Source organism: Truncatella angustata (assembly GCF_020726525.1).
Source record: "Truncatella angustata strain MPI-SDFR-AT-0073 chromosome Unknown BKA67scaffold_2, whole genome shotgun sequence".
NCBI lineage: Eukaryota > Fungi > Ascomycota > Sordariomycetes > Amphisphaeriales > Sporocadaceae > Truncatella > Truncatella angustata.
This window is the reverse complement of record NW_025763382.1, coordinates 5,496,254-5,514,994: the sequence shown is the minus strand read 5'-3', so window position 1 is coordinate 5,514,994 and position 18,741 is coordinate 5,496,254. Positions and strand designations below refer to the sequence as shown.

Here is an 18,741-nt window from a genome sequence, read left to right as displayed (position 1 = left end):
AGGCGGAACTGAAGCCGTCCCGGGAGCGAGAGGATGAATGTCAAATATGAAGCTGTAAGCAGGTACTCGTGTGTAGACACATGGGGCTGCCCATTATGGCCTCGATGAGCTGTGATCATACAGTTGGTTTATGGGAGCCTTGTGCTTGCTCGGGGTGCCGGGCAGTGATTCACCCATCGTATCAGGATCAGCAGAGCGGTGTCTCATTCGAGGAGAACGAGAAGCGCTTCAAAGCTGCTAAAGAAGCTGGAGAAGTCTCAAGAATGGTGACTTGGTCGTAAGTCGAGAAACAACTCTCTTCAGCTTTTTATTCGCTAATGGGCACTGCAGAGGCACTAGTGTAGGACTCATCAAAGAAGCGCTTCCTAGCCCACACCTGGGTACTTAGGACAGGCAACATATATTTGAACTAATTGATTGACAACAACTTATCTCGATTTACGAGTCCTAGCCGACTCAATGGTACGTGGTTTATCATTTCGTCGTTCATTGCGACACGATTCGCAAGGGCTAAGTAAGATCAGAATGGCCTCAATACCTTGTTTAGAGCTGGATTAGTCTAGGTTGCAGAACACCTAAAAGAATTTATGCCAAAAGGGACACAACAAAAGCAATAACTCAACATTGCGTCTGATATGCGGTGACCATGTTAAGTGGATCGATGGCAGCTTGCAAACTTGTTTTCATCGTAGCCCAAACAGAGATCACGGTAGTCAAGAGTGGGCATTCTACGGTCTGGTAGCTCGAGGGATGCCATATTCGTTGTTTGCCTTGCAATGAAGATCGGCAAGTGTAGTGTTGAGTCTCGACTATCGAGGAAGAAAACTCGGCATTAGTCGAGACAGCCGAATCAACAGGTCATTCTGTTGCCTTCGTGTTGAGATCTTGACGAAGTTGCGGTAATATAAAACAGCACTGCCGCCTAACGTTAGACGATACGAAGCGTGCTCTCAGGCCGACCGCAGCCAACGCCAGCCTCAGCTGACAGTGTGCAAGTAACGTCAGAGGCGTGGAACTTTGCACTTGACCGATGTTTGTTTGTTAAGGGAAAGACTCCGGATCCGGCTGGGGTGTCATGATGGATGTTTCAACGATACGGGCGAGATCATTGACCAAAATTCGAGCAGTGCGTCACAGTTCTAGGGCAGCTATTCAGACCAGAAGCATCTTTTAGAAATCGAGGACGTCGTGGCTTGGCATGAGGTACCATGTAACTAACGTCCAGTAGGTATGTACTTGCTGTACGGATCCGTAGGGCTCACTCTCTGTCTCTTTCTCTCTTAAAAAAAGGACCTCGAGCGTTGGCGTTGTGGAGCTGGTCTAGAGTAAAAATAGGGAACATTAGCTAAACCCCCCCTGCATAACCCAGGCTCGGTTTCCTCGTCTGCGACAGGATCGTCGAGAACCAATACATTCACAGTTGCGGTGGCCAAAGTCGAGGAGCGAACAAAGAGATGGTCAAGCAACCAATCCATCTGAAACCAGTCGCAGAAATCAGGCCAAACGCATTGCGAGCTTGACGAGATCTAGTGATCAACTGTAACAGTTGTCGGTATGCATGTTCTGGTAGATGAGATGGATTTCTTTGTTACCTCGAGCATCCCTCACATTGATGAGCCGCCTCCAGACAGCTCCATATGGCCTGGCGTTGGGCTCTGAACGGCTAGCTTTAAGCCTAGCTTTTAAGTAGAGTTCCTTCGCCCGGTAACGCTAGACAAGGGGAGCAACTTGCACTTGTGGATGCCTGGTGCAGGTACTAGACCAAGTCAATGTGACCCCCTACAAAGCCACCCACTCCCAGACCTGGCCGGTGTCAGTTCGTTGAAACAAGTCGTAAAGATATCCCTGAGCGCCCCAGATCTTGTCTATTTGCCATCTCCATTGATTTTGCTTTTCTCCATCTTACACAACACGGCATGTAAACCGTTGTCAAATCGAGCTTCAGATCTTCCAACCTTTCCCTTTTTTGCTGCTGTTGTTGTTTTTTCCCGAGTTCTTGCAATTGGTTTTGACAGCACGCCGTTGAGTCTGCTCCTTCGACACGGGACCTGAATTCAGCGGAAACAAACAAGGAACAAATAGTTAGCCCGCGCGCGTAGCCAACTCGAAGCAAAGATGAGTGTCAGTGTTTCACCCTCTCCTTGACTGTTTCACCAAAGCACCTCTGCCGGACTCGAGCTTTATGCCGACATCTTGAACTCTACATTTGCTTTTTGGATTTCCACTCTGAACCTAAAATCTTTCATCATTCACGATAACCTGTACCGAGTATAACTGACAATATGGCACAGTACGGGTATGTTACCCCTGAATTACACGCCACGCCTGCGACCAGGTGCGACGTCGCCAGCAAACGACACCAGCTAACACACAACTTTCTCTAGATACGGCGGCCGATCGAACCCTTTCGATGATCGCAATGGCGACGGCGCCAACGACGGAGGTTATGCACGCGGCTTACCATCTGGTCCAGGAGCTGGCGCTCGCAACAATGGCTACGGAGGCGGAGGGTACGACGACAATCAATACGGCAGCAACGTCGAAATGGCGTCTCTGTCCCAAAACACCACCACCTTTGGTGCCTCAAATCCCAATGCACTTTTGAATGAGTGTGCAGACATCGGCCGGGGAATCGACACCATCGACAAGAACCTACAGCAGATGAGAATGCTGCAAGATCGATCACTCAACGAAGCCGACAGCTCAGCATCGGGTACCACACGTCAGTTGGACTCTCTCAGCAGCGAGACCATGGCTCACTACCGCACATTGGTTGACCGCGTCCGCGTGCTCAAGAGCAACCCGGAGAGCCAAACACCCAAGAACTCGCCACAAGTCCAACGCATTGACCGTCGACTAAAGGAAGCGATCAATGCATACCAGCAAGTCGAGTCTCAGTTTCGCAAGAAGAACCAGGACCAAATGGCGAGACAGTACCGAATTGTACGACCAGATGCAGACGAAAGCGAGGTCCGGGCTGCCGTGGACGACCCCACAGGCGGCCAAGTCTTCCAGCAGGCTCTCATGCAGAGCAACCGGCGCGGCCAGGCCCAGTCTGTCCTGAGTGCCGTCCAGGACCGACACGCTCAGCTCCAAAAGATCGAGCAGCAGTTGATCGAGTTGGCACAGCTCTTCCAGGACATGGACACTCTCGTCGTTCAACAGGAAGAGCTCGTCACCAACATCGAGCAAAAGGCGGAGGAGACAGTTGAGAACTTCGACAAGGGCAACGAAGAGATTGGTACAGCTATCACCACCGCCAGGGGGACACGAAAGAAGAAGTGGATCTGCCTGGGAATTGTTGGTAAGTACGAAGTCTCCTCAAGGTCTTGAAATTTTGCTGACCGAATGTTTCTTCTAGTTGCTATCATTGTCGTCATTGTAGTGATTGTCGTTGTATACATGTTAGTTACCAAGGGAACAACATCGTCAACGACCAACAAGCGCGATATCAAGGCAACTCTACACCGTGGATCATTGGCTGGCCGCACGCCACAACTCGTCACTGAAAGAGAAAACGCAGATGATATTGTAGCGCGCTTTATCGAGGACACTCTGCAGCAATCCGAAAAACGCGACATCAAGCTGTTCCGTGGCGAAACCGCCCGTCTTCACGCCCGATCGTGGAAAGATGCTCGAATCGTCGACAGTTCAGGCAAGACGGTATCAGAAGAGATGATATCGTAATTAACTACGAAGCCTCCCTGATCTCACTCAACCGCACAAGACGCCGTTACACTCGTGCCCAAACAGGTTGCTCTTGGCGTCGTTATTATAGATATGTGTTCAACTCAAGGAGTTCGGCGTATTTACTGGCATGGATCTCGGTTTTTGTGTTCGGACTGGGCTGGAGCCGTCTTGAATGCAAGAAAAGAAGATCTGCCGGTGCGAAAATTGGGATTTGGACATACTCTCCGGCATGGAAGCGTCTCTTATATATCACTTCGTTGTCAGGTTACCCCTGTGCTTCTTTTCTTTTCTTTGTTTGGCCAATCCCTTGGATGGGTGTTGCATTTCCTGGAGTCTAGGGTCGATACTCAAATACAAACCGCCATTTACATAACAAGATTATCCATAACCGTTTTTGATGATGCTGTTTTTCGTGATCTTGCATTGCATTAGGTAAAGGGGGGGTGCCAAGGAAACAATGACTTTCGCCAAGTACCCAGCCTGCAGGGTGAATGCTTGAAATGGCAAACACCAAATTTATACTCCGTACACAAACAGGAATGTGCTAGACTAGTAGAAAGCTGCTGTGTGATGAGTTTCGGTGAGTTGGGCTGTTGCCCTCAGCTACTTTGACATGCCAACACCGTCCGTCAAGCAATCAGGCCGCGTTATCCTTTTCGTACTTCATGCCGTCTCAAAGAGGTTGAGGGTTGACCTAAACAATGGACCTGGACTACTGGACGGACGAGTAGATGATTGACCACCATCGAAAGCTTCGCCCCATACGTCTCGTTCTCTGGCGACAACTTGCAGAGATCAGACGGCTCAGTCGAAGAGAGCCGCGTTGCCGTGGATTAGCAACCGGCGTGGGGATCACCGTGCCAACACCAAAAACCATGTCAAGCGGTGATGTACTGTGTTGACACGTCTAACTTACATAATCAGCAAACATCCGTTGTACTGCTCTCATTGTTAGATTCTTGTTGAACATCATCATTTCCCGAGCCACGCATCAACATACGTCTTAATTACCGTGTCTGCGTGTGACGTCCATTTCGGTTTGGACTGCCGTGCCCCTGGCAAGACACCCCACGCTGTCCGATCCGACCAACCGAGCATCTTGAAACACCAACTTTGTAACACGTCTGCCGCAGATTCTACTACAAGGCCGGCTACGCCACAGTGCAATAGCTGTGAGTTCTATTACACATTTCGCGACCTTGGACACCAAACCCGAGTTCTCTTCCCATAAAACAAAACTGCCTCCAATTCTTGGCGCAATCGCTTGGTTCCTTTCATTATTCATTCGTACGCAAGTGTACACGTGCTAGTTTCCTTTTATTCCTATTTTTCAAGGTTTTAATTTACGTCAAACAACCACCGACCAGCTGACCTTTGTAAATCAACCTCTTTCCTTGTTTTTGAGACACTCAGCCAACGACGACTAGCTCGTGGTCAAGAGCTCGGCTGATCCGGTTGAGGAGGAATTGCAGTCGCCAACAGATAAATCTACCAACATGTCTTCGTCGTGGCTCGTACCGCGCCAAAACAATGGAAACCTATCAGGCTCCGAAAACGATAGAGAAGTCCCATTCTGGTGGACGAGGGTAAGTCCTTCACGCGCGAGCCTCTGCGCTCATCCCTTACATCGCCTCAAGACACTAAGGATATGTACAGACGGGCGTTATCGTGAAGTGGTCCATTTTCCTCGGCTTTACCGTTATCTTCTTGGCATGGATCGTCGGGGGCTCTATCCATGCGAAGCGCCGTATCAGAAAGGGTCTGAAGCCTCTAGGATATCATCGTGTATGCACTGCCATTCTGCTTTGGTCCAACGTCACCCAAACTAACCTTCCTGCCAGATGTTCGTATCCCGTAATGAGCTGGCCCGTGTAGATCCAGCCTACGCCTACCCTCAGGCGACGTACATGCACTACCAACCCGGTCCCGGCTATTATGGCATGCAGTCCATGCCGCCGCCGCCGGTCTACGATCCCAACAGGCCGCCAATGTACCCTGGCGGCCCAATGCCGATGCCGCAGGGAAGCAGCAAGATCGATCCTGAACAAGCTGGTGGTGGCTATGCCCCGCCTCCAGGACCGCCGCCGCCTGCTGCCCAGAACCCGCAGAGGACCGGTGGCAGCAACAACCCCTTTGCGGACCCGCCGAGGCTCTAGTCTAGATCCATGATGGCACGAGTTGAGAGGTAGCGGAACGCGAGGGATTGCTTTGATTTGCGGGCTGACCTGTTGCAAGAATTGACACGGGTGTACATACTGCTGGAGTTTGGTACCACCATAGAGATTGCTGCTGGGTGGCTAATGACCTGTAGAGCTAGAATACCTGGCCAGAGGAGTGTATACCGTGGCGCGTGATCACTGCCAACTAGTCCGTATGCGGCCGGATGATGTGCTATCAGGAATAGACAATAAATTAACAGCTAGATACTGATCAAACGGCCCCGAGGCTCGATGACCTGATAAACCCCCAACACCATCGCTAAGACTGTTTCGCCTGTGAAATCAAATCCATCAACAGCATAATGAAAATACAAATTATACACGAGTGGTATAACACATGGCTAACCAATCATACCATCGTTCAAAGGTCACTTGAAGACATCAATCAATGTCCATCTCCATGGCGTCTGGGTCATACATTGATGTTGGCAGACTGCAGTCCTGTAGATAAGGTACCGTGATTTGAGATTGCGGGAGAGAATCATTGGCCAAGTTGTTCAGTCCATTCGGCGTCCGTCGGTCGGGGATGTCTTCGATGTCCATGCTCGAGGACGTAACATCAATGTCACCGTCGTCATCCACGTCCTCACCTTTCTGTTTCCTCCTTATGCGTGCACGCGCTTCCACAATGGCTTTCCTGACGCTATCCTGCTCCTCGGGGACAGTGAGGGACTTGGGCTCGCTGTACAGGACCAACTGCATGCCGGCAAGCTCGCCGTCGCTATTCGCCAAGATGCGCGGTGGTATGCGGCTCTGGGCGCGCAGGTGGTTCGCGATGTCGGGGAGGAAGACGAGTTTGGCCTCATCAGACGAGGACTCGCCATCGGACAGCTCGGCGTCGAGGTCGTAGATGTAGACCTTGTGCTTGGACTCGTCGAGCTGCATCTGGTCGTCGCCGGGGATCTGCCGCAGGGACGAGGAGGTGTCGGCCCGGGGCTTGAGCTGGGGGCTCTCGACGGGGACGTAGAGCCTCTGGTGGCCGTTCTGCTCCAGGTTGAGCAGGCTCAGTCGCTTGGAGAGGCGCTCGTTGTCCTGCGTCTCGGCCTTTCGCTTGCGCATCTTTCCCTGGAGCGGTGCATTGCGCTGCTGCTGGTCGATGAGTGAGGCCGGCTGCGTTGGTGGCGGTGGTGCTACTGGGATGTGATAACTCGCTTGTGATGGGCCAGTGGCGGCAGCGGTGGAGGAGGGATCAAAGTCCAGCGTTAGGCCTGAAGTGCTACCGCTACCGCCACCGCCATGCTGGTGGTAGAAGCCGCCGGCGCCAGCTGCCGAGCTCGGTCCAAGTTGGACGTCCATCATGTGAGCGAGTGAGTCGCGGCCAAAGAAACACGGGCCAGCACTCTCGATCAATTTCCAGAGGTTCAAATCACAGGCTCGAAAAAAAGGGACGAGTGCAGCAGCGATAACGGAGGTCGTGTCGAGTCACCGGATGAATCAATTGAGCAGACTCGAGCGTATGAGTCGCAGACAAGACAAGAGAAGATAAGCAAAGACTAAGGCGAATGCAATTCCAATGCCGCAAGGGCGGGCGTCCTCGGTTTATAGGCGCCTTGACTCATTCTTGTAGAAGTTTCTACTTGCGCGGGCCAGCTCCAGTTCCATCTCCAGCTCTCCTTTCCCAAGCCCCGACTCCATCCATCACTAAAACTGCTGCGAGACCCATTTCCATTTCCACAGTAGCGGCCTTAGCAGCACCTGCAGCACCAGCACCTGCATCTGCGCCTGCGCCTGCACAAACGACCGAGACCCTGACGCAGCAGCTACCCCTCCCCCTCCATTTGCTTCCAACCGCACGGCGCTCCACCACCGGATACAGAAACAGACACAATTCTGGCATCACGACAGGCTTCATCACAACCGCCCTTCCCGCACTTCATACCCGTTTCAACGCCAGATCCTTCACCACCGCCACCATGTCGCAGGACGAGTGGACCGGTGTCAAGGTCCGGAACACCTTTTTCAAGTATTTCGAAGAGCGAGACCACACCATTGGTATGTTCATGACAACCCGCCACCCTGAACCGGCCACGACTTCTTATTGATATCATTCCGATTGTCGTTGTTGTGCAACGCCACACTTACTCACAGATTCTTTACAGTCCCGTCTTCTTCAGTCGTCCCCCACGATGACCCTACCTTGCTCTTCACCAATGCCGGAATGAACCAGTTCAAGCCTATTTTTCTCGGTACCGTCGCCAGCACGAACGACCTGTCCAAGCTGAAGCGCGCCGTGGATTCGCAGAAGGTATTGCCCTCACCGTAGCAAGAACCATATCAGGCGTGACGGCTAACCTCTTGACAGTGTATCCGCGCCGGAGGCAAGCATAATGTATGCACACTCAACCGCACCCCATCCGACCATTCGAACCGTTACGGCTAACAGGACTTGACAGGATCTCGATGATGTCGGCAAAGACAGTTATCACCACGTACGTTGTTCGAACAATTGCGCCAGCAGACATCGCGAACATCTCTAACTTCGACCCAGACATTCTTCGAAATGCTCGGCAATTGGTCGTTTGGTGACTAGTAATACTCCCGAAGACCCCAATAAAAACCACCCGGAAGTGATCGTTACTAACTGAATGCCGCAGTGTATGTATCCCCAGATTTCCTGCCAGTCGGGAAGATGCTAGTACATGACCAGTCTCGGGTCTTGAGAGAGAGAGAGACAGAGAGAGAGACTAGTGGTCTGAACGAAACACAAGCCGACATACTCCCCGTCTTTATGGAAACATTTAACTAACTGAGATTTCCCCCGCAATGTAGTTCAAGAAGGATGCCATCAAGTGGTCATGGGAACTTCTGACAAAGGTCTATGGGTTAGATCCTCAGAGACTATATGTTACCTACTTCGAGGGCTCCCCCGAGATGGGCCTGGAACCCGATTTGGAAGCCAAAGAGCTATGGCTGGCCAATGGCGTGCCAGAGGACCACATTCTGCCAGGTAACATGAAGGACAACTTCTGGGAGATGGGTGAAACGGGACCTTGTGGCCCTTGCAGCGAGATTCACTACGACAAAGTTGGCGGACGTAACGCTGCTCACTTGGTGAACCAAGACGACCCATTGGTCGTTGAGGTCTGGAATAATGTCTTCATGCAATATGACAGACAGAAGGACAGGTCGCTAAAGTCTCTGCCTGCCAAGCACATTGATACTGGCATGGGTTTCGAACGACTGGTTTCTGCCCTCCAGAACAAGTCCTCCAACTACGCTACCGACATCTTCGCTCCTCTGTTCAAACAGATACAAAAGGTTACCGGTGCTAGGGACTATACCGACAAGTACGGTAAAGACGATGCCGATGGTATTGACACCGCCTACCGGGTAGTCGCCGATCACATTAGACTGTTGACCTTCTCCATCTCCGACGGCGCTGTGCCAAACAATGACGGCAGAGGTTACGTTGTCCGACGTGTCCTACGAAGAGGTGTACGATATGCTCGAAAGTATTTCAATGCTGAGATTGGCTCCTTCTTCTCACAGATTTTACCTGCTCTGGTGGAACAGATGGGCGAGCAATTCCCCGAAATCGTGAAGAAGCAGGTTGATCTCAAGGAGATTCTGGACGAAGAGGAGGAGGCCTTTGCCAGGACCCTCGACCGTGGAGAGAAGCAGTTTGAGAAATTTGCTGCACACGCTTCCAGTGGCGGTTCCAAGAAGTTGTCTGGCGCGGATGTATGGAGACTTTACGACACATTTGGCTTCCCTGTGGACTTGACAAAACTCATGGCCGAAGAGAGAGGTTTGGATATTGACGAAGAGGAGGTCGCTATTGCCCAGGAGAAGGCCCGTGAGGCCAGCAAGGCTGTCAAGGATGCTGTGCAGACATTCTCGAAACTCAACGTTCACCAAATTGCTGAGCTTAAGGACAAGCTCCAAATACCAACGCCCGACGACGAATCCAAGTTCCAGAAGGGTGACATAAAGGCCAAGGTGCAGCTGATTTTCAACGGCACCGAGTTTATCAAGTCGACTAAGGACATCAAGCCGAATACACCACTAGGAGTCTTGCTCAACAAGACCAACTTCTACGCTGAACAAGGTGGACAAGTGGCCGATACCGGCCGTATCATCATCGATGGTGCTGCTGAGTTCAAGGTGCTCGATGTCCAACAGTATGGTGGGTACGTCTTACACAATGGTTTCCTGGAATATGGACAGCTCGAGGCCGGCGACGAGGTTATCTCAGAGTATGATGAACTGCGAAGAAACCCTATTCGAAACAATCATACCGGCACACATATCCTCAATCACTCGCTTCGAGAGGTTTTGGGTGACGATATCAACCAAAAGGGCTCCCTGGTCGATCAAGACAAGCTGCGCTTTGATTTCTCTCACAAGACTGGAGTGACGGTTCCTGAGCTGAAGAAGATTGAGGATTTGTCGAATTCTTACATTAGACAAAACTGTAAGATCTACTCCAAGGATGTTGAGCTCGACCTTGCCAAGAAGATCAACGGTGTCCGTGCTGTCTTTGGCGAGACATACCCGAATCCTGTTCGTGTTGTCTCAGTCGGTATTGACGTGGATATGCTCCTTGAAACCCCCGAGAATCCCGAATGGCGTAAAGTGAGTGTTGAGTTCTGTGGTGGCACTCACGTTGATCAGACTGGTATCATCAAGGACATGGTCATTGTTGAGGAGAGCGGTATTGCCAAGGGTATTCGTCGTATGGTTGCTTACACCGGAGATGCTGCCCACGCTGTACAACGCAAAGCTGCTGAGTTCTCGGAGCGCATTGCCGAAATTGACGCACTTCCTTATGGGCCCGAGAAGGAGGACAAGGTCAAGCAAGCTCAAGCCGAGCTGAATGGTCTCGTCGTTTCTGCCGTGCGCAAGGACGAACTGAAGACCAAGTTCGGCAAGGTCAGCAAGAGCGTTGTTGATGAACAGAAGAAGAGGCAGAAGGCTGAGTCGAAGACTGCATTGGACACCGTAGCTGCGCACTTTTCAAAGGATGAGAACAAGGACGCCAAGTACTTCGTTGGACACTTGCCTATTTCCGCCAACGCTAAAGCTCTGGCGGATGTTCTCAAGCACTACCAGACCAAGGATAAGACCAAGTCTGTGTACTTGATTGGAGGAAGCTCAAGGGAGGGAGCGGTTGCGCATGCTGTTTACGTTGGCACGGTAAGTTGAGATGATTTTCGCTTGTGGGAATTTTATGCTGACTGGGGTTTAGGATCTTGCTGCCAAAGGTGTCACTGCTGAGAAATGGTCCAGCGCTGTCTCTGAAGTTGTGGGAGGACAGGCTGGTGGTAAGGAGCCAGTCCGACAAGGTCGTGGCACTAACGCCGACAAAATCGATGATGGTGTGGAGGCTGCCCGCAAATACCTCGAGAGCTTGAGCATCTGAACAAAGGATGATGAGAATCACTTGAAATCTTGACAAGGAATATTAGTCATCGTTAAATTGATGAAAGGGCTGGCGCCGGTGTATGACTGAGGTACTGGCCGAGAAAACTATAGTTCTAAGAGGCAACAATTCAGTGCTAAAAGACGTAAAAAAGACGTCGGCCAAGTCGTACATGTGCACACATGATCTTTCTGCTGCTCTATCGTCTCATCTGCTGAAGAATACCCTTCAACTCGGTCAAAGGCGGTATGGCCTTTAACATGCCCGGCTGTAGTCTATCATATAAAATCCCGCATGTTGGCTTTTGTGCCTCCTTGACCTCCACCACCCTGCTGGGTGTAATTACATAATCGCAAACCGTATCAAACACATCGGGCCTCAGATCTTCCTCCAACAACTGACAATCATGCACCACGCTCACGACCACTGTCTGCGTCGTAATAACACCAATGGAGTACAACATCCCCCACTCGAGATCAAAGTACCCATGGCCCTTGCCGAACCGGATCCCCCGCGTGTTGATGGCGCCCGTGCCCGTGATCATGACGGGAATCTGGACTCCTTCCCTGATCAAGTCCGACAGGGACACCTGGCGTCCCACCCGCTCCATCCCGTCCAGCGTCGAGGCATACCACGCCCAGCCGTCCCCGCCACCAAGCTTGCCCTGCCACCGGTCGCGGATCGCGGCCGGGTCCAGGAGCCAGAACCCCCGCCTGATGCCGTACGTGGTGATGAGGACGCGCTTCCCGCCCAGCAGGGCGCGCCGGCGCAGCTCCTCGAGGCAGTTGTCGGGCGTGACGAACAAGGTGGCCGAGGCCTGGTAGACGGGGAGCGAGGCCAGCCGCGACGTGACCTCGGACGACCCGGCGAAGTCCGTGATGTACTCCCCGAAGTCGTAGTGGAACCGCGAGTCCGCCAGCGCCACCTCCAGCAGCCCCGTCCACACACGCGACCGCACCGCGCTCTTGTGGTCCACGATCCGGGCCCGCGCCTGCGCCTGCGAGAGCGCCGCCTCGGCCGTTATCATGATGTTGAGGTTCTCCATTCGTCGAGGCTTCTCGGATGATCGTGATGGATGCTTAGGCTGGGGGTTCGTGGCTTGCACATACGTGTGAGTGTGTGCGTGTGTGCGTACGTGCGTGAGTGCGCGTATGTGTCGTGGATGCCGGTATGGGGCCGATGTAACAGAAAACAGGATTGGAGGCTCCTATCTGCCGGTCTCGGACGGCTTCTATCTTGGAGACGCTATAATGATCTTCCAACGCCCCCCGGAAATCACCGGATGCTGCTGCGGAGCCTTGGCGCCCGGCGTTTTCGTTGGTGTTGATAGCGGCTACGGCGACGTCCGAAAAAGACCATTGTCGGAAGAGTCACAAAAGAACTGAGAACCGAAGCCATCGTGCTTTCTGTAGAAACCCGCTGATCGAGTCTTGTCTGTCGTTTGTGTATGTACGTAGCTTGGGGTTTCTTGACGCAGGATCGCGAAACTCCGTTTACAATGTCCTGCGCAGACGATCGCAAGCAGCGCCATGAACGCATGCAATATAACCATTGAATGCTAAAGTAGCACTGACGAGCATTAACAGGAATGATAGGTAGCAGCTCTGGCAGCCATAAAAGCGCCATGAGGTGTATATATGCATACCTGAATGATTTCGACATGATTTAAAGAGAAAAAATGCCTAACTCCCAAAACGCCTTCGCCTTTGAAAGAAGCAGCAAAGAAGCAACATCGTCCGTCTATCGACCACAGGCCCCGCGTTTTTATCGCAGCGCCTTGACTTGTATCACAAACGCTTGTCATCTTGAATCCAATGGTTCAAACATATGCTCCCTTTTCACCGTGAACACCATCTCAGAAAATCCCAAGAGCACTCATTTTCGAAGTCCACCCTACACTCCCTATCCACAGCCTCTTCCCCGTATCATCAGCACAGCCCAAACACCTCCTCCGCTCGCCCATGTTCGTGATGGAGCAGTGCGAGCAGACGTGTTTCCCACACCCGGCACAGCTCGCCGCCTCAGCCTCGGAGCCACCATCGATGTCCATATCCACGTCCCCGTCGGCGCCATCATCGCCGCGCAGCCTCTGCCCGCAGTCCTCGCAGTCCGCCGGGGCGTAAACGGACGCGTCGACGTGCGGCGACGCCACGGACGCCGTGGCGGCGGAGAGGCTCTGCGAGTTGGGCAGCTTCCAGAAGCTGTGCAGGGACGCCTGCTGCGCGTGGTGCCGGGCAGGCGGCGTGGGGGCCGGGGGCTGTGTATGGACGGCGCGAGGCCGAGGCGTCGGTTCGTCTTGTTCTGCCTGCGGCCTCTGCGCGGCCGAGAAGAGCATGTTTATCGTTCTTTCTGTTTCGGGGGAATGAGAGTTCGCACGGTCAGCAACGCAGAGACTCACTCGCTTCCCCCTGCCCCTCTTGCGTACAGCACACTTGCTGGGGTGAACCGGGGGGGAGGGGGTTTTTGGCTGAGTAGGGAGTACTTACGATGCACTTCTTCTTGTGAGGGCCGGTTGTCGCGGAACCGCTTCATTGTGCGGCTGGGGAGGTGCGAGGGCGTCGCCATGAAGAAGCGGTGCGCTGGAGATGACGATGATGTGTTTTCCGTGTCCATGTGCGAAGAAGAGCAGCCCGGCCGCGATGGGGAGTTGAACGCGCTCCCCGTGCTGCTGGATGACAATGAGAGTTCGGATTCGGAGCGCTTGCGCTTGAGCTGCATTGCGGCGGAGGTTTGCTTTGGGACGGATAGATATTGGACTTTGATGTAACCAACAACTGGGCTAATTTCCCCAGGAATCGGAATTACTATGCAGCAGATATTGTATGGTCCTTGAAGGGTGTGTCGTCGTTGGGAGCGAGATGGCTATATTATATGTCGTGTAAGTAAGTATGTACTGTATGTATGAGCGTATGTGTGAGTGATACCAAGGCTATACAAGTCGGACAGCTTTGCGCACTCGCGTAATACCTACACGGGAACGCGGGTTGCTGCCACGATTTGAGTGGTCAATTCAATAACTGGGCCGTGGACACGGACGCGCTTTGGCTGGCAACACAGCGGAGAAACCCACTGCGTTATAGCGTGTTTTTACGCGTTAAGTGCTGAATCTCTTCATCATCATAAACCACCTTTCCACCTACAATAATAGAGTACTCACTTTGGAGAGAGACAGGTGTTAACTGCAACCAGATCTCGTTTTCCGGTCATCTTTGTGCTTTAGATAAATATCCGGCGCGAGCAATTTTGTGTTGCCCTATATCATCACTTCTGGTATTCTGGCTTTCATTTTGAGCAATCTGGTCCTGTGTAACAGTGTATCCCATACCGCTCAGGGATATCGGATATGCAATCCGTAATGTCCTGATATGGCTTGGAGAAAAGGACTGACAACACGCAAAGTGCCTTTGGAACCATGAAGTCTGTTGCAAGCCTTTACCATCGTCGTATAGCACCAACATGCGGAGTTCACCAGAATTAATGAATGCTATTGCAATGCCCGTCGCCGTCGAGTACAAGGCAGGTGTCAACAGTGTTTTCGCAGATTCTACCAAGGCATACTTGACTACGTTTAAGAGGCTTGACCTTTTGGGTCTATGTGCAGGATGTAAGGATAGCGAACACCCGGTTTTACCAACCTGGGCGACAAATTCATTCCCAGTAAGAAACAAGGAACTCGAAGCGAATTTGCTCTTTGGTGATCATGACGCAAGCATTATACATATTTATATCGTCTCCGGAAGTAAGTAACACACACAAAAGCCACCGCACTCTCCAAATGTTATTAGTAAACCCGCTATAGTATAACCTACAAACCGTGTAAAGAGTGGATCGGCGTTCGTGGAAACGCCACTTCTGCGGCATACCTGAGTTCTGAGTGCCGGCATGTATCCGATACCATGATACTAATATATGTGGGCTTAAGTGAAATCCGGTTTTGCCATCGTATAGGAGGGGCGTTACCAGCGCATCGTTGGTGGGCGGGACGCCCAACGCTTTCGCTGTGTGAGTGTCAGTTGCCTTCCCAAATCCTTCCTGCGCGAAGTGCCACCTTTCGCCGAGTTTCCTACTGGTCTTATCCGGATCCTTCGCGGCTACGTAGGTGTCGTGAATGCGGAACTGCGTGTCGATGGAAGTTAGGAAGCACCTATTGTCGAGGCCCAGGTTGTGCGGGAATGGGAAGCGATCAAGAAACCCAGAGTATAATGGTGGGACAGTACACGGTAAAACTAACCTTGTGGTTATAGGTGGGGAGTGTGCAGATCCCGTTCAAGAGCGAAAGTATCCATGCCAAATATATTACTGAGATTAACAAAGTGCGTATAATTGCTTTGATGCTAGACCTGATAGCAGTACTGGATCATGACTCCGGGAAGCCCTGGGCGTGCCTCGCTTCAAATACGGGTATATAATTACTGTCATCGGTATGACTTGCTTTCCAAGATGGACTGGAACGGCAGCTGGTCTGGCCATTGGAGGCGCAGCAGCTTTTGGATACGATAGCACCGAGTACAAGCCTCTTGGAACGTACGTGGAGCTCATGAGCGTAATTAGCGAGTATTCTACCGGGCGAAAAACAAAATATTCCGAAGATCAACGGGTTTTCAACTTGACGTAGCAAACCCTACAGCAAGGGTCGGCTTGCGGACCATAGCTATAAATGAAAGATCCACTATTGTTGTAGCCTGCTAACATAAAAAATTGTACATGCGGAACGACGTTGAACACAACCATGATCCTAACGACGGCACATTAGACTGTCTAGAATAATTCCGGGTATTGGATAGATGCATGGCTGGAAAGCCACCGGCAAATAACCATGCCTTTACTCCAAGCCGTCCAAAGTAACAGCGCTGCAGAATCTCCTACTATCCCCAGTGGAGTATAATTTCCTTCGGCGTACCGATGTTCAATGGCAGTAACCGTATATACCACTACTTTCCAACACTCTAGAATCTCTGGGAACCAACTTTTGACCTTCATCTTGCCCCGTCGGCCGTTGCATAACAAATAGTGGCACGAGCAGCGCGAATCTTACTACTTTCAGATGTAGAAATTGGCACCTGTGAGGAATAAACGAGCTCCTATTCACTTTGATTGGCTCGCTTGGTGAGCTCGGCAATGTGACACAAAAAGTCAACATATCTTAGACTTGAACTCGCAAATATTTCCGCCTTTTCTACCTTCATTGCAGTTTCGCAATCCAACTCCTTTGGCACCATGCATCAGTTTTATTTGGCTTTGTGCACCTTATTGGGTTTTGCGGCTGCATCTTCCATTCCAGCATCAAAATGCAAATGCTTTCCTGGCGATGCCTGCTGGCCATCGCAAATTGAATGGGACCAGTTGAACAACACTGTTGCGGGACGTCTGATCGCAACAGTCCCGTTAGGATCCCCGTGCCATGATCCGACTTATGATGCAGAATTATGTGCCGATTTACAAGGCCAATGGCTCGACTCTGGTATCCAGTAAGCTGGCGCTACCGTGTTGCTGTTAGGACTCAAGTAGTTACAGCATTGCTAATGTGTCGATAGTATGGACTCACCGTCATCAGTGATGGCACCTCTCTTCGCTAACCAGAGCTGTGACCCCTTTACGCCAAGAGATCTTCCATGCACACTTGGTAACTATGTGCACTTTACGGTCAATGCAACTGGTTCGGATGATGTTATTGCGGCAATTAGCTTCGCGAAAGAGAAGAACGTTCGCTTTGTGATACGCAACACTGGCCATGACTATCTCGGACGATCCACGGGTGCGGGTGGCTTGGCCATCTGGACACATCATCTCAAGAGTATTGAGTCTTTAGACTGGAATGACGGCTCCTATGTCGGTAAAGCCCTCAAGGTAGGAGCTGGTATTCAGGGATTCGAGGCCTTGGCCGCAGCTTACAAGCTTGGACTTGTGGTCGTTACTGGAGAATGCCCTACAGTCGGTCTTGCTGGTGGCTACACCCAAGGAGGCGGACATTCCGGCTTGAGCACAGTATTTGGCCTCGCGGCCGATAATACCCTCTCCTTCGATGTAGTCACCGCTGCTGGAGAACTGCTTACGGCCAGTCGTGACCAAAATGCTGACTTGTACTGGGCTCTAAGTGGTGGCGGTGGAGGCAACTACGGTGTAGTCGTTTCGCTGACTGTTCAAGCCCACCCTGACAGCACAGTCAGTGGTGCCACTTTCGCTGTTACTGCCAGTGACAACCAAACGGCAGATGAGGTCTTTGGAGCTGTGGATGCTTACCATGACAGCGTCATAGACATTGTTGACTCTGGTGTCATGGCCATTTACTTTTTTGGCACTGGCTTCCTCCAATCGCCTGCTATCACGGCTTATAACAAGACGCAGAGCGAGCTCGAAGGCATCATGGCACCATTTCTGTCAAAATTGAGCGCGCTTGGACTCATCTATACCATTACTTATACCGAGTTTTCCTCGTACTACGACCACTACGACCACTACTGGGGCCCACTGCCCCTAGGTAACATCCAAGTTGGTACTTCGCTGTATGGCGGCCGTCTGATTCTAAGGGACCAGATCGGCAACTTCAGTCAGCCAGCACGCGACCTCATAGCACAAGGCACTACGTTCATTGGTGTTAGTACCAATGTCTCTCGTTTCGGTGGTGACAACGCTGTCTTGCCACAATGGCGAGATGCCATCGTACAAGTGACGCTTGGCCTTGCTTGGAACTTCACTGCCCCTTGGGCAGAAGATCTTGCACTTCAGGCGCAATTGACTGACATAGTTATGCCCATCATCGAAGCTGCCACTCCAGGCAGTGGTGCGTATATGAACGAGGCAGACTGGGCCCAGCCTAATTTTCAAGAAGATTTCTTCGGTAACAATTACGAAACCCTAATGGGAATCAAGCGGAAGTGGGACCCCTCTGGCTTGTTCTGGGCCGTTGACGCGGTTGGGAGCGAGGCTTATAGCACAACAGTTGACGGCCGTTTGTGTTCAATATCGTAAGACTTTTATTCCAGCTTTACATTCGCTTCCAGAGCTGAGATTTTTCCACACAGAAGCAACGTGCCTGGTGGGCATGAGGAGCTTTGATAACCAAGATAGCAATCGGACCATATGATTAAGAAAAAGTATCTGCATACCGTCCAGTAGCCAAGTCCTCCTAAATGTCATAACCCACAATCCACTTCTATGGGCGTATTTGTTGTGACTGCCCGTTCAGCAGCAGAAAGTAACCGAATAAAAACCGGCCGCTTGATCTCAGTATTACGTTAGTCTAATTGTATGACGCGTCAGACACATCGAACTGCAGCATCTGCTCCTACATAGCGACCCGAATACGGAACGTACCGTACAGGCCCGACGATTTGGGACAATGATGTGAGCCACCCACAATCATTCAGGGTTCATCCTCCGAGTTGTTTCACGAAAGTCGAGTGTGGTTCGCCTCTCCGGACCTTCCGATTGGCAACATTGGCACTTCTATGTTTGTCGTTGAGGCTGTCG

At 51.7% G+C, this 18,741-nt stretch overlaps 8 protein-coding genes across 8 annotated transcripts; 5 read left to right on the top strand and 3 right to left on the bottom strand.

Moving 5' to 3' along the window:
- The first annotated feature begins 2,383 nt into the window (after positions 1 to 2,383).
- BKA67DRAFT_201854 (t-SNARE) lies at positions 2,384 to 3,775 on the top strand. Its single transcript, XM_046095422.1, has 2 exons — positions 2,384 to 3,304; positions 3,362 to 3,775. The coding sequence occupies exons 1-2, from the start codon at positions 2,545 to 2,547 to the stop codon at positions 3,685 to 3,687; spliced, it is 1,086 nt and encodes a 361-aa protein (XP_045962124.1). The 5' UTR covers positions 2,384 to 2,544; the 3' UTR covers positions 3,688 to 3,775.
- A 1,024-nt stretch (positions 3,776 to 4,799) lies between these two features.
- Positions 4,800 to 6,068, top strand: BKA67DRAFT_202062 (uncharacterized protein). The gene is made up of 4 exons (XM_046095424.1): positions 4,800 to 4,981; positions 5,163 to 5,276; positions 5,347 to 5,475; positions 5,532 to 6,068. Exons 2-4 carry the CDS (start codon positions 5,187 to 5,189, stop codon positions 5,844 to 5,846), a joined length of 534 nt encoding a protein of 177 aa, XP_045962123.1. The 5' UTR covers positions 4,800 to 4,981; positions 5,163 to 5,186; the 3' UTR covers positions 5,847 to 6,068.
- On the bottom strand, positions 5,895 to 7,309 carry BKA67DRAFT_202022 (uncharacterized protein). The gene is made up of 2 exons (XM_046095423.1): positions 6,328 to 7,309; positions 5,895 to 6,280 (listed from the first exon to the last, which is right to left on the bottom strand). Exons 1-2 carry the CDS (start codon positions 7,206 to 7,208, stop codon positions 6,271 to 6,273), a joined length of 891 nt encoding a protein of 296 aa, XP_045962122.1. The 5' UTR covers positions 7,209 to 7,309; the 3' UTR covers positions 5,895 to 6,270.
- Positions 7,310 to 7,822: 513 nt separating this feature from the next.
- Positions 7,823 to 11,271, top strand: BKA67DRAFT_513633 (tRNA synthetase class II; the record flags this gene model as incomplete). The annotated part of the gene is made up of 8 exons (XM_046097586.1): positions 7,823 to 7,901; positions 8,009 to 8,154; positions 8,212 to 8,238; positions 8,303 to 8,338; positions 8,398 to 8,438; position 8,504; positions 8,679 to 11,045; positions 11,098 to 11,271. The coding sequence occupies 8 exons, from the start codon at positions 7,823 to 7,825 to the stop codon at positions 11,269 to 11,271; spliced, it is 2,871 nt and encodes a 956-aa protein (XP_045962121.1).
- Positions 11,272 to 11,470: 199 nt separating this feature from the next.
- On the bottom strand, positions 11,471 to 12,298 carry BKA67DRAFT_656125 (5-formyltetrahydrofolate cyclo-ligase; the record flags this gene model as incomplete). Its single annotated transcript, XM_046106895.1, has 1 exon — positions 11,471 to 12,298. One exon carries the CDS (start codon positions 12,296 to 12,298, stop codon positions 11,471 to 11,473), a length of 828 nt encoding a protein of 275 aa, XP_045962120.1.
- Positions 12,299 to 13,126: 828 nt separating this feature from the next.
- On the bottom strand, positions 13,127 to 14,407 carry BKA67DRAFT_689120 (uncharacterized protein; the record flags this gene model as incomplete). Its single annotated transcript, XM_046109087.1, has 2 exons — positions 13,758 to 14,407; positions 13,127 to 13,620 (listed from the first exon to the last, which is right to left on the bottom strand). The coding sequence occupies exons 1-2, from the start codon at positions 13,987 to 13,989 to the stop codon at positions 13,127 to 13,129; spliced, it is 726 nt and encodes a 241-aa protein (XP_045962119.1). The 5' UTR covers positions 13,990 to 14,407.
- A 43-nt stretch (positions 14,408 to 14,450) lies between these two features.
- Positions 14,451 to 15,886, top strand: BKA67DRAFT_643816 (uncharacterized protein; the record flags this gene model as incomplete). The annotated part of the gene is made up of 5 exons (XM_046105831.1): positions 14,451 to 15,010; positions 15,094 to 15,244; positions 15,285 to 15,366; positions 15,516 to 15,672; positions 15,729 to 15,886. Exons 1-5 carry the CDS (start codon positions 14,728 to 14,730, stop codon positions 15,884 to 15,886), a joined length of 831 nt encoding a protein of 276 aa, XP_045962118.1. The 5' UTR covers positions 14,451 to 14,727.
- Positions 15,887 to 16,085: 199 nt separating this feature from the next.
- Positions 16,086 to 18,240, top strand: BKA67DRAFT_673686 (uncharacterized protein; the record flags this gene model as incomplete). The annotated part of the gene is made up of 2 exons (XM_046108736.1): positions 16,086 to 16,739; positions 16,806 to 18,240. The coding sequence occupies exons 1-2, from the start codon at positions 16,489 to 16,491 to the stop codon at positions 18,238 to 18,240; spliced, it is 1,686 nt and encodes a 561-aa protein (XP_045962117.1). The 5' UTR covers positions 16,086 to 16,488.
- Between the last annotated feature and the right edge of the window lie 501 nt (positions 18,241 to 18,741).